The 14,662-nt window shown below is 37.7% G+C and overlaps 1 protein-coding gene across 5 annotated transcripts in view; it reads left to right on the top strand.

Moving 5' to 3' along the window:
* The window catches only part of KCNK2 (potassium two pore domain channel subfamily K member 2), a 127,273-nt gene that overhangs the window by 59,422 nt on the left and 53,189 nt on the right, over positions 1–14,662 (top strand). For all 5 annotated transcript variants that reach the window (XM_085054823.1, XM_085054822.1, XM_085054826.1 and 2 more), the window contains one exon: positions 6,978–7,095. In XM_085054823.1, the coding sequence (XP_084910949.1) occupies positions 6,978–7,095 (118 nt within the window). The remainder of the gene's footprint in view (positions 1–6,977; positions 7,096–14,662) is intronic.

The following is a 14,662-nucleotide window of genomic DNA, read 5'->3' as shown; positions in this document are numbered from 1 at the left end:
GGGATTTTTTTTTAATCTCCCTTGAGGACAAATGCTTGTTTTTTCCTCTTTATCTCTCTCTTGAGGGAAGCCTGAAATAATTATGAATGACGTGGGAGCAGTGTTTCTTTCTTCAAGCTGGCATCACCAGAAAGTCATCATGGCTTCTTATGTGACTAATTTATTGTAAAATCTAATTTTACTTTAATGTATGTATTTGCTGTGGCTTCATTTTTATAGTTGAAGGTAGGTAGCTGCATTAAGTTGCACCTCCACCAGTAGCTGATTTTTTCTCCTTCGCAGGTTTCTTCACATCTTGCATTGTAGCCCAAAGAAAATTATTTTGGAAGAAAATAGTTTTTGAGGAATATTTTGTTTAATTTCAACCAGATAAGCTCCTTGAGCCCTGATTATGTAGAAAGCTGTTATAATAAAGAAGTGTATATATCCTTTCTCTCCCAGAGATTAGAAGGTATTTGAGTTTGCTGTACAATTTTTGTAGACAGGAAAACACAGAGATGCAAAGATCTTGTTTTCAGACAAATCCAATATTTATTGAGACAAAATAAAAATTTATTTACTAAACCTAGTAAGCTCGAATCAAATTCTGTGAATTCTTTGAATCGCAACATTTGTAGACATTTTCAGCTCCTGGAAGGAGGGTTTTTTTACCAAACTTTCTCTTGCCTGGGAGCATTTCCTCCAGGGACAGGACAGCTCCCTTTTCTGTAGTAATTTTCTACATGGTGGTTAAAACAAAAAGGTTTTTTAAAGCCGTTTTTATCCTTCACAAGCATTATTTGTGGGGAGAATAATAAATAAATTTTAACTGCCCTTGTCACTTCTTTGTTCAAGAAGATTGGTTTCAAACTTTTTTTGCTGCTTCCTGTGTTGAGACCCATAAAGATTACATTTCCTTCAGATGAACAGTTTTATAGGACCTAGAACTTAGCTTAGCCTGATTGCATCTGAATGCCAGCTTTTGTCTTAGAAAGGGTGGCAGATATGACTCATTAGTAAGTCAGTTCTGCTGAACAGCTGTTTGCATAATTCTTCCAGTCTGTAATCTCAAGAAGCAAAGAAAAGCCTTTTTCCCTGAACGTGTATGTGTATATACATACATATATGTATTTACACACAGAGAATTTATATGCAGAGAAACCCATGGGGTTTGTAATGCATGTTTAGAAATAGAAATGTTTTTCATTATGTTTCTGCATGTTTTTAGTTTAAGTAGTTGTGAAAGAGGGTGAAAAGAATCCTACAATTCTTCAGCATGTGGAGTGCTAATCTCCAGTGTAGAGTACACTCGCATGTTATACAAGCCAAAATGAAAAACAAGGAATCACAGAACTATAATACAAATATTATTGCAATCTCTTTCAAGATCAAGGCCCAAAAAGTGTGCTTTGAGGTTGCAGAGTTGTTTGCTAAGTGTTAAAAGCATTCTGTTGTGCCTTTGAACTGAGAACTAGGATTTCCATTCCTTGTAAACCAAAGCTGAAATAAAAACACAGGACTTGTGCAGTAGCTGGGCCAAATGAGATGTGTCTTTATGCTGTAGAGTGCCCTTGTCAAATGGCAGCAGTGAAGGAAGAAATCCAGGCTGAGAAATGAGTTTCAGAAACTTTGAGGCACATCTGGCTTTTTGACATCACTTGTTAAGTGATTGCCAGGAAGCACAAGCTAACTCCTGACAAGCTGGGTAGCGAAATAAAGCACGCTCTGGATTTTATCAGAAGCATAATTTGAGGTGCTTCTATTTGAATCTTTCAGTAGAAGAGCTGAGAGTAATGAACTGTTGTGTTGCATCATTCCGTAGAAGTGAAGTGACTGGAAGATAGTACAAAAACATATTCAGTGCTTGGTGTGGAACAAGGAGATGAGCACTGGAGTGACTGGTTTGACACACACTTATTTATGCCTGATTTCCATGTGGGACAACAGTTGACTACCAGAGGCCAGCCTTCACACTTCATAACCTCTCCTGATCCTCCTGTGTCTCTGCAGACACACTTAGTCCATGTAGCTCTCTGGCCAGCAGGCTGCCTTTTGTCAGTCAATGCCATTGACTCCTAGCAGGGTCAGAGCATTAAAGGGTGAAACCCCTGACTTAGAATTGTCTTCTGTTCTCTGAAAATGACTGTGCTGCTTGAAAGACTGTTTTATCCCTTGTTTTGACAGAAAGTCGCAATATTCTATGTCTTAATCTCCAAAGCAAAGTTCACCATGGCTTCTACAGAGAGGTGCCTGTGTGAACAGAGGAATAACACAAAACTGCACAATGTCTTTATCAGAAAGTGTTACTAAATTTTATAGGAAATTAAGAACTGGCATTGAATTAAAATGTGATTTGTATTGTCACTCTCCTTTTCCCAGTGTTCTGATTTCAAGCCAAAAATGTATGGTGTGAAAGCAATGCGTATGGGCTTTTGGAGCTCTGGTCATGCCTGGCCTGTCCACTCTGGGGCTCAATCATCTCTGCCTCTTTTCTCTGGTACTCTGCTAAAGCTGGTTCCCAAATGTTCCTGCAAAGCCAACTAGTTTGGATGTGTGGGTGCAGTGCAAGTGAGGACTTGATGTCAGACACTTCATATCTGTCCTAAGATATAGGACAGAGGTAGCCGAAGAATTCACCTAACTCAAAACATTGGAATTTTCTAAAATGTTTAAATATTTCAAGATTTTATCTCAGTTCAGTTCGCTGTCAAAAAAAAAAGGCCTGATTTTTTTCACCATTTTAAAGATAATTAAAGAAGAAAAGCATATTAAAGTAAGTGTAACCATATACTACTATTCTTAAAATCATTGTGCACAGAGGCCTTGATTGGGTGCTATGTGCTGGGTGACACACCCTCTGCCAGTCCTCAGTCACCTCATATGAAACAAGTACTAGACAAAGGCTCTGGAAGAATGTAAGGCAAGTGAAATAATCTACATAGTTTAAGAATTTAATCTGTCCACATCCCTGTTCTAATGCTGACCAGGTCTGTCATGCTGAAGCAAAACTGATTTTTAAGTCCATTTATTTTGTATATGGAATAAAAAACTAGAAAAATTGCCACTGAGGAGGTCAGTTAACTTTAATACTGGAAAATAGTTTTTATAAGTCAAGAAGTTCCCATGTTAAGATCACACAAAGTGTTTCAAGGCTGCAACATATGATGACTGTACAGATTATACAGAGTTTTCAAGATTCTGCTTTTAGATTCAAAATGCACAGATTCAAAAGTCACTACTGTGTCAGTCAGGATAAGCCAAAGGTCTCAAGTGACAGCAAGAATTTAGGGAGGAAGGGAGGAAGTTAAGAAGGGAGGAAATTGGGAGGAAAGGAGGGAGGAAGGGAGAGGGAGAGAGGGAGAGAGGGAGAGAGGGAGAGAGGGAGAGAGGAAGGAAGGAAGGAAGGAAGGAAAGAAGGAAGGAAGGAAGGAAGGAAGGAAGGAAGGAAGGAAGGAAGGAAGGAAGGAAGGAAGGAAGGAAGGAAGGAAGGAAGGAAGGAAGGTGTCAAACTCATGACAAATGAAATTTGCCATAGTAGTAAGGCACCAGTCAAAAAAGAGGCTGAAGACCAAGAATTAAGGTGGCAGAGCACTGAACATGACAGCTCTGACAGTGAATAATAAGACTGTTACTTGAAGGCTAAGGCTGAGATCCTGGCCCTTAGTGAAGTTAGTGGAGACTCACTGCACGAGCCTGGGTTTTTATTCTGGGCCAGAGAAGTGTTAATATCCAATCCTCTAGGTAAGTTTGTGTGGTGGACACAAGTCAGGAAGAAGATGCTACCCTGAAATTAGTGCCCTGAAATGTACAAATGTTAGGAGTTATACAATATAGTATTTTCTTCTAAAATTTTTCTTGGGAATAGTCTTAGATGAGGATCTTTTTATGATTGCTGACCAGACTAAGGAGAAAAGTCATCCTCTGATCCAAAGAACTGAAAATGCAGTCACCCTTCCTGAAAAATCTGTGGGCAACTTTTGAAGACTTTATGAGACAGTACCATTGACCTCAGTAAACCTTACCCACCTGTCACCCTTGTTAGTAAGGAAGAGCCTTACAGATGGCTCCAAAGGAATAAAATGCATCAGCGTTGTTAACATCTAAGCCTGGCTTCTCCCAAACACGGTCACAGTCCTGGAGAAAGCATAACATTGTGTGTTTGGAAACAACATCTGGCCCTTTATGACTATAACTGGGCTGAAAACAACCAATAGGTGCATCAGTAAATGTACAAAGAAAGTCAATGATAAATACTGGCAATAAAAAAAAATATGTGATATACAAGAGATTTTTTAAAGAGGTGAATATATTATTTAAAAAGAGTCTTCAATTTGGAAAGAAAGAGGAAGCTGAGGGGCCTGCAAGATCATTAATTTCTTGAGGGAGACAGTTTAGAAATTGCTATTCAAGTGTTCCTTGTAGCATAAGAACTTAGAAAATTACTTTGAAGCACATACAAACTCTCAAAAGAGAAATGCTTTTTAAATGATCCACAAGCAATTTGCAGATCTTACTGCCACAGAATGACTTGGCTCCCAAAATACAAGTGAGCTCCAAAAGTAGTTAGATAAATTAATGGTAAAGCAATTCACCCAAGCCAATCTGAACACCATGATGCAGATGCAGCCTCCTACTCAGAAAGTCCCTAAAAGTGTGCATAGTCAGAACTTAGGAGGCTGTACGAAAAGGAAGCATCTCTGAAAGCAGCCCTGATTATTTTCCTGATTAGCAGTTGGATAAAATCAGAGACATAATAATAGCAGCTAATTGTCTTTTGAAGCCATCTGTTGTGCTTTGGGCAGTTTTGGGTTAAGTAGTATTTTTTTTTTTCCTGGAAGAACATAGGTATGGTGTATGAAGTCAAGAAATGCAGAGCTGTAGTGGGTCTTTGAGCAGTTAATATTGGCACACCTTTCATATAAAAGGCCTTGAGGTACATAAGGCTTCAAAAATGTGCAGTGATGATAAAAGACCTGAAAACATTTTACATCTGGATTGGTATAAAACTTGGTCTTGCTAGACTGTCTAAACAGGTGCATTGCCCTGGGTAGTGCCTTCATCCTGTACAAGAAACTGTAACGAAACAAGAATGGTTCCAAAAAATTACATTCATCCAGTGCTATATCATATGGTGTCCTCACTGGAGAGAGAGTGTTCCCACCTGGAGGTACAAGGACCTGTGATGGCACTTCTCAGTCCCCTGAAAAGTGACTGTCCTCAGCCTGTGTTCAGCAGGCTCTGCATAGCGCAGCGCACCGGGCTTCGTAAGCCAAAGGAATAACTGTGCTGTGTCAATTACAAAATCAATCCAAGGGATGGCTTTCACATGCTCCTTAGTCTGATATGTCCCTTCCTACACTGATGGGAACACCTGTCTGTATCACTGCTGCTCTATTTGCTCTTGCCAAGTTGTACATCGTGTACAAATGTACAAGATTTATTCTCCCAACACAAAGGAAAATTAAATACTCCTCCCCCTCACTTTCCCCATCCTTTCTCCTTCTTAAGTAGGATTGAAAATTCCACTTCTTTGATGTCTGCCTTTCTGTTATTAAAAAAAATATTAAGAAAAAGGAAGTTAAAGTGAAAGCAGTTAAAAGTCTATGTAAAAGTACCTCAGCTGGCTTTCTGTTGACAACCCTGGGTGGTGGAAATGGTTTAGGTTTGGCAGCAAGATCCCTGTGGCTGTAGAGGAGCAGCAGTGGACGTCAAATCGGTTATTTTGTGCATCTGAGCTTTGAAAATGGCAAACTGGAAAGATTGGATTTAGTTGGATTTAATATTGGCTTTAAGTCCCATAATAACAAATAGATGTCCTAGTAAATCCAGCATTGTTACTTTATAATTTCTGTCCAGATCAAGTGACTTCTGCGGGCACTGTTTAGTAACACAAATGTTTTAATTTACAAATTACCAATGCATTTTGGGACTGAAAAAAATATTACTACTATATAACACTGTTCCTCTGCAACAGACTGCCCTATTCCTCTGCAACAGTAATGATTGTTGGACAACTTGCCAAGCAGGAGCTCTTAGTTAGTTAAAATGCTCATTTTCACTTTGTGGTATCCCTTCCTCTGTTGTTCTTTTGTTAGACACCAATTATTATTATAAGGATCATGGTTAGAAATAAATCCTATTTTAAAGTTTCAGAACGAAATGAAAACTTATATTCTTTGAAATATTTATTGCAAGTTTAAAAATGCTTTTCCCTGATGTGTACTCTAACTCAAATATAAGTATGTATCTGCAATCATGATATAACTAAACAGGAATATGTTTTGTGATACAAATTTACAGTAGGTGACACTGGTGAAACAGGAAATATTTTGTATTTCTTGACACTATGAAAATGTCACTAGTGGCAAGCTTGTTGATTTTAGTTGCTGGAACTGAATTTTTCAAGAACGACATTTCTGAAGTGTATAGTTGTATAGAGATACATGTTTGACTGATTTTTGTGTTGTTAGAGTGAAAATTTTATGATTGTAGTTACAATTGCTTGAATTATTGAATTGTCTGCTATATAAAAGTGTTTTCTTTAATTGGAATTAATTTGATACAGAACAATGCGTGGGCATTTTTTCTTGGTGTTTTAAAATTACTGTTTTTTAAGAAGTCCATTTGCTTGCCTAACACAACACAGGAACATTTTGGGAAACTCTCATAAATTTTGTCTAATGCATGTTTTTTTTACCAAATAGTTGTAGCAGTAAAAATAATTGTGTTTGCCTTCTAACTGAGATAGTAATGTTGCAGATATTGTGAATTTTGCATTCTCCCTGATGGTCTGGACTTTACAGCTCTTCTGAATTGCCTGGAGTGGCTGCTGAAGAATTAATTGTAGCCTGACTGAGTGATAAAGCTCGAGCAAAGCAACACAGATCCTTTTCTGGTTTAGTGCTTGCATCAAATAAGTGATTTAATCAATTTACTGTGTAATGTATATGAATAGAATTGTTTCATGAATATTGACAAAAATCTTTTTAAACTTGCAGCAAGTAGTGGCAGCAATAAATGCAGGAATCATACCTGTAGGAAACACATCTGCTCAGATCAGTCACTGGGACTTGGGAAGTTCCTTCTTCTTTGCTGGCACTGTTATTACCACCATAGGTAGGAGACAGCTTATTATCTTTTTATAGTCAATGAGCTGAAACTCTTTTGATTTCCAGTGTGTGTATATATTTGTTAATGGTAAATCTTTGAAGTCTTCTGTTTTAAGTAGAGAGTTACTTTCTAGCTGCAGGGACAGAAATAATAGCTGTTTGTAAAGAAACCCTAGCTGAGTGATTTTTCTGTAGAAAAAAAATGTTGCTGTATATTTCTGTCAGGTGACTGGAAGAGGTTGTGGAAACATTTTCTGGGGGGAATTTGGTCAACTGTACAGTCACAAGTGTTAAATGGGGCGTGATTTGAAGCACATGTGCATTAAACCTTGACTGAGGTGTATGAAATTCAAAGTCTATATATGTTATACTCCCATTCAATATTGCTATTTCATCTAAATTCTGGAAGAGTCACTGTCCCTCAGAGGAGGTGTAAAAAGAAGTAGTGTTTGGTATTTCAGTTTCTTTCCTTTGACTACAAAATTGTACACATGATACGCAGTTAAAAAATGTAATGTAGCTCACGGCTCACAAAGGGGCATTCACAAAGGTGGATGGAAATTTGAAGAAGAAATCATGAGAAAAAAACTGAGGCATGCATTAAGAGAGTAATGTATAAGGAATTGTAGCATCTTTGCAATAATTACCACCACATGATATTGATATGCATATTGTGATGGAAGAGGATCTTCTTTTCAAGTGTTGTCTATACTGTTCTTCTTTATGTAGAAGTGCTTAAGTACCATATGTTTTGTGTGTTTGAGTATAAAAATGTCTGTATGTATATGCATAAATATTGTGCCTATGGAATATTTTTCTACATCTAGAGTAACTGAAACACAGGTTTAGTGAAAACAATCAGTGAAACTCTTACCTCCTTGATTTGTAGCAAACTTACTGATTTTGTAGTAGTAGGTCCTCAAGGTGATAAAACCCCCCAAGTATTGAAAAATCTAATTAAAATTAAAGTTAGTAACCAAAAAAAGCAAGAACTTTGAAAGGATAGCTTTGTGATCAGTCTTGTATTATCTTCTTTGACAGCACTAAGCTTTATGTTGTAAACATCCATGATCTTGTAGAAACTGCATAAGAGCTATTTTGCTTCCCAATAAAGTTAAAAGTTAACAAATGAAAAGTGTTCAAGGAATCAAAAGTTCAAAAATTATTTTACAGCAGTGGAACATTTTGTCTCACCAACTTTTTTTTCCAAGTAAAACTAAGGCTTTCCTAAACCAAAATGTTTCCTGATTTAATTTATCAACCTGGTTCTACCAAAACATGTCTGAGTCCAGCTTAGAGGAGAGCAGGGGATCTGCAAAGGCATCCAGGCCTCTGATCCACTGCTCCCAAGAGGCAAGATAACCCAATAGGAAATACATTTGAAAATTACAATTTCAGGTCATTTCTGCAAACCAGAGTTGTCAGAACCAGGTCAAATTAGGCAACAGTAAATATTGGTTTCAAGTTTTGTGATAGAAACCCGAGAAAAAAAGTGATGAAAAAAGTCTTCCATAAAATATTTTGGCTTTGGAGTGACTGGGGTTTTTTTTCATCAGGGACCCTTTCTGGTGGGGAGCTCCCAGTCAGTTGCACTTTTGAGCATTTTTTCTCAGGATCCAAGGGCAGCAAGTTCATGTGAAAGCTGCAGTGTGGTTGGCTTTGTCTTAGTGCTGTGAACCACCTCTCCCATGGTTCCCAGGGCTTGTGGTGTGGCAGAAGGTGGTGCTGTGGTGAAAAACACTTGGAAAAGCGAATTCGCTGGCAAAATGGTGTCAAGCATAACAGCTGGGTGTGCTTTCCCTTTTTCTTTGTAGTATTATGTGCCAGCAAGGGATTTTGTGTTCAGAACAGTACCTTTTTGTATATCAGTAACTTTTTGAAAGTGAAGGCATTCCTTCCAATCAGGGGGTATATCATAGTAATAATTCAATTTCTCAAGAGTCAAAATGTGGTTTATGAACATCTCCAGAGAGTTGCCACAGGTTTCAGACAAACACTACAGATATTCTCTGTGGACAAAGACAGGATCTTATAAATTCATAGAACAACTTTACAGAAATAATTTTTAAATGAGACTTGATAAATATGAATAAAATTTGTAAATATTATGTCCTTTAGTCTGTATGCCCCAAGAAGTACTTGAATATGAGAGAAGAGATTACCACCATTTAGAGACAATATCTTTCCATTGTTGCAGCAGATTTTGTAACTTTCCAAACCTCTTATTACTATAATTTTACCATATCACTTAGCCCACACTCTTCCTGGTGATATGTCAGAATCTAAGACATTCAAATGGAACAAGTAGTCTATGAATAGAATCTCTCAAACCTTTCTTTAATGAAAGCAAAGCCTTTCTTTATTGGCAGTAGCACTTGCATCCCACAAATATTTGGTTTCTGGAGAAAGAGGATAATAAATAAAGCCTTTAGCATCTGCCTAAGCAATAGGTTATTGTTTTGTTGTTATTGTCATATCCCAGTAGTGTCAAACACTGGCATGAAAAATATTGACTGTCTGTTTTGGTGGCTGTTGGCAGCAGACTAGAACCAACTTCTGGATCTCCTGTAGGTTTCTGAAAGGCACTCTGATGGTGTCATTATGTCTACAGAGTTCCAAAGCCAGCTCACAAAAGCAGTGGCAACACTACAGAAAATGTGGCTTGGTATTTATATAACATTTTTGGAAGTTTTTTATAATCCTTCATGCTACCCAGTAAGTGTTACAGTGCATAATATAAAATTAATAAAATCAGTTTGAATTGAATATGATGTGATACTGCTACTAGATCTTTCCTAAGAAGTGAATTTAATTTAGAGCCAGGATGAAACAATTTCGCAAAGCTTTATTTAGAACAGATCCTCAGTTTTGATTTTGCATTCACTGCTGTGCTACAGAACAGAACTTGTTTCAGGAAGGGCCCTCACTGGTTATAGCATTGACTGGCTTATTTAGGAGTTCTTGATTGTGAATAGCTTTCCAGAACAAATATACCTCATCTCAACAAAGACATGTGAAATTACATGATTATTAGTCTGAGCATATGGAATGGTTTCAGACAGTCTCTAAGAGGGAAAAGGGTAGTGGAGGGAAATAGGAATATGAAATTATCTATGAAAAATGTTGTTGCATTGTTCCTTGGGATGCTGTGCATGCTGCCAAGTACAAAAGAACCTCTTTTTGTCTACCTGAAAATGCCATTATCCAGTCAGTCCTGTTCTAAGACCACAAGACCAAGAAAAAGGAGGCTTGAAGAGAAAAGCAAGAAAAATGGTAACTTAATCATGAAGCTGGAGATAGTGCTGAGGAGGAGGGGAAAATAAGCTTTATGTCTCCTCTTTTTATTCTGAGAGCTCATTGCTGGCACTGTGCATGATTTGTAACTTCTAGATAATTTCCTTCAATAGAATTGAATTGAGAAATGTGCCTACAGACAACACCTGTACTTACCCCACTTCCCCCCAGACTTATATTTTAGGGGCGGGGAAAGTTTTATATTTGCAGCAGGGTAGAAATGCAGACCTGTCATTTTGAAGCTTGAGACTTGTATCTAGGAAAATGGAAAAAACAAAGTAGGCATGCCAAGGCTTTGAGCTCAGCAGTTGTTTTCCCAAATGTCTGGTGTCTCAGCACATAAAAGATGTAGTGCCCTCTGTAATATCAGAAGCTGCATCACGAGAACCTCTACTAGACTGTTATGGATCTTCATCTAAAAGAGCTGTGTTATTTCCACTCTTATTCCAGCCAGTCTATAATGATTTTTTCAAGCACTGCAAGTAGACATATGGTGGGAAGAGTATTTATTCAGCCTCCTGGTAGATGGAGTGTCTTGGATGGCAGTTGAGAGCACGTTGGGAGTGCCAGCAACCTCGCTGTGGTTTGCCAGAGTGCATCCTTTCAAACAGAGCTCCTTTAATGCCTTAGCACTCGAGGATGCTTTGCAGCCCTCATGATGTCCAAATCCAGCAGCTGCTAAAAGCTGTGTCTACAAATCAAAAAAGGGAGAACACATCCTTTGTTTTTGTACTTTTCCACTTTTGTTGTCACCAGCCCTCGATTTTCGAACCCAAGCTTCTCGTGGTCTCTAGGAACCAAACCTCTTGAGAAGTTCACTCATGACTAAAGTCTTTAATTCAGGTTCATGCATGTAGCTGTGGTAATATGGGGCTTTGGGGTCCAAAAGCCTAGCAACCATTATTAAAGTGTACAAAGGAATGTGAAGATTAAAAAAAGAAAAAAAAAATATAAATATTTACACTGTAGGGAACAGATGTGAATAGCAAGCAGCTAAGATGCTGAAAAATAGTTTTATATTTTGACTAGAAATTTCAACCTGATTTGTCATTTTTAAAGCTGTAATTAGTTATGTAGCTTCAGATGTGATTTTACTGTAAGGAATAATTCCTTCTGTCATTTTCCCACTGCCTGGACACAAAGTTTGCTTGTGAAGGCTGGGTATTTTAAAAAGTCTTATTACATTGCTTATCGATTTGAAACAATAATAAAATCCTGCTGCTAAAACTGTCCCTTCTGGCACCATTCCACTGCATTTTTGAAATAGAAGGTAACAGAATAATGTGCTGACAACTAAAATATACAAAATACTTTTGACGTTATAAAAAGACAAATATTGTTCATAATCAGATGTGTTACCTATTATGTCAGATAATCATAAAGATAAAAAAGTGCAAATGACATTGAAAAATTTGTTCCCCTAGTTCAGAAAAGTAAGAAACATCACATACTTATGTTAGAACATGATTCTTTTTTGTTTGTTTGTGCCACCAAAGAAGAAACAAAGCTTTTGAGGATGAGCATAAAAGTTTCATTTTAAAAGATTGCAGCTTATCAGAGTATAAATACTTGTATCTCTGTTTGTGTATTTGCAGGGGGAGAGAGAAGAAGCAAGAAATAGAAAGGGAGTCCAAATGCTGAGGTGATTTAGTAGGGGATTGGAGAAAAACTCCTAAAGTTAAAAAAACATAAAATACATTTGCCTGAAAAATATTTTGATATGTGACTTTTCTCCATCATATCTGTAATCAAATCTGCATTTGGGTCCATGACTTAAATGCACTTGACTACTTGGTGGACATTGGAGCTTATGGCTTCTGAGGACCTGTTTCTTTCAGGGCTCCTCAAACAGAAATAATCTTCTTCATCAAGGCAAGACTGAGGATCTCAGCCTCCACTGATAGATAGCCTGGCTGCACGTGTCCAGATTTCATAGAGCTTCTTGCAGGGGGATGTGTGTGGCAAGGCTGAATATAACCAGCTGATAAGACCAGCTGCAGAGCAATACAGAAAAAAAGTGGTTAAAATTCATGGTCTGTGAAAATGTGGTAGTGAGAGACATTCTACAGAGGTCACTGGGGAATGAATTGGGAATGCTCATTCCATCTCTTACTCTGTGGAGGGCTCCATTGAAAACTCCTGCTGCTCTCCTGAGAGTCACATTGACTCTCAAAGCATGTTAAACATGTATATCTCATCTGATAAGATGTCAACAGAAAGATTTTTTAGTTTGGAAAAAATCCTCCCGAGATCTCTTCAGAATTCAGTCATCCCTCCAGGTTGGTGTTGTGCTTACCTTCCCATCCCTGTGCTGCTGTCCTTAATAGTTGTTGAAATGAAATTAGGTTTTTAGTCTCTATTTGCTCCATTCTAATTTATTTCCTTTGCTTCTTTTGTTGCACTTTTGAAAAAGTGTCTGAATTTGACCCAGTTATTGGCTGTTGACAAATAGTGCTTCAATTGTGCTCTGGAGAGACCTGTTAGGGTTTGGCAACGCAATTCTCCAAATATTTCATCTGAACTGAGCACACTCTCTCCCAGGGCAGTAGGGACTAAACAAGATTTCCTCTGTAATTATTTCTCCCAGGAACAGTGAGTTGAAAGTGTATTACTGCTATGCCCTCAATTTTCTCCTGCATTTGCTCAGGCAGTGGGAAAGAGGGCTTATCTGACTTGAATGCTGAAGAAATAATACTTGGACTGTACAAGATACAGGAGCAATAATTAGGATAAGACTGCTGAAAGCTAGAGAACATGGGACAGTGGTGGAGGAAGGACTGTGGTGAAGACCTGAAAGAAAATTATATTAGATGAAGAGCTCAGTTAGAGACATCGAGGGCTTGTATATCAGAAAAATTGAATTAAACTGAATGAGCAAATCAGAGAAAACAAATTGAGCCTCACTGACCAAAATGGCTGAGCCTAAGAAAATAGTCAACAATGCCAAAGGTAGCTCTGAAATTGAAAAAGTGTTTATGGGACAATAAACAGCTTTAATTATACAGAGAAGCGATTCTTTTTTTCTACCAGCTGTTTTGATACACAGGAATCTGATGGGCAGGCATATGGTAAATTGCAAGCACTTGCATTTTCTGTGGGCCATATTCAGGGTCAGATATTTCTGGTGATATTGTTACTTTAAGGTACCAGCTGTATTAGAAAAGGTTAGGGTGATGTAGCCTCTTAGTTGTGCAAATGTACAAGGGTGTTTCTATTTATCTGGTAAGTTCTGAATTCTGGACAAGAAATTTGGGAATGGATGGTATGAAGGGATGCTGTCTCTTTAGGGAAGGTGGTGGCATCAGTGACATTTCATATCAATTTTCATATATTTTTTTCTGATTTTTTTTTTAATGCATTTTTATTCTTTTAGGATTTAGATTCAGAGCTCGGCCAACTACATACTTTCTTTGTAACTCTGAGTTTCCGACTATGTTTATATTATGGAATATTTTTTCTGATCACCTGGAATGTTTTTCAACACTGATGTGACTTCATTAAAATTGGTTTTGTCATTAAAAAAGCCTTTTAAATGTCTTTGATAAGTTTCCTGCTAGGCAGCACTGACAGTTTTATTTTGGTGTGGTGTCTATTTGTTGCTGGATCTTGCAAAGCAAGAAGGAAGATGTACCATTTTTGCAGTTTGATGTACTTGTAGTTTCTAAGCTTTTATCTTCTTTTTTTCTCAAAACCTGAAAATAGTTGTGTTAAAACAGATTGCCAGGTTTTCAGCTTTCCATCACTCCATTACCTTTGGTAATTTCCTAAACAACAGACTATGCTTAAAGCAGTTCTGCTTGGAAGTTCAAGTCTTGATGTGGAGTGAAAATGTCAGTTTGTCACTTGTGACAGTCCCCAATTTACACTGCAAATGAGCAGTGAAGTTTTCACAGCTTACTCTGTTAATGCCAGTGTGCTAATGAAATGGGATTTTGTTTTCTTTATTCAGATTTCTCATCATTGGCTGATCAGAACAGGGTTTCTGGGGCTTTTGATCATGTCCATTGCAATTCCCAGGTTACAAAGCTTCTTATTATCAGTAAAGGAAAGGATGTGAGGAAGAATCACCAAGTATGGTTACACTGCTTCCAGAATGCTTGGATGAATGAAATGATTTCCTGCTCCCTTTTTGTTTATTTTTGTAATTGGATAACAAGTGGTGCAACCAACCATGAGAACCTCAAATCCTGTAAGCAAACAGAGGCACAGGATTTTGGAAAACACAGAAAAAAGGGAATGTTTTGTGCTTTGCTTCTACATCGGGGTCACTGAGTGGGTAA

The sequence above is a fragment of the Lichenostomus cassidix genome, chromosome 3 (genome assembly GCF_008360975.1).
Source record: "Lichenostomus cassidix isolate B80296 chromosome 3, HeHo_3.0, whole genome shotgun sequence".
NCBI classification, from domain to species: Eukaryota; Metazoa; Chordata; class Aves; order Passeriformes; family Meliphagidae; genus Lichenostomus; species Lichenostomus cassidix.
This window is presented reverse-complemented; position numbering and strand designations above follow the sequence as displayed.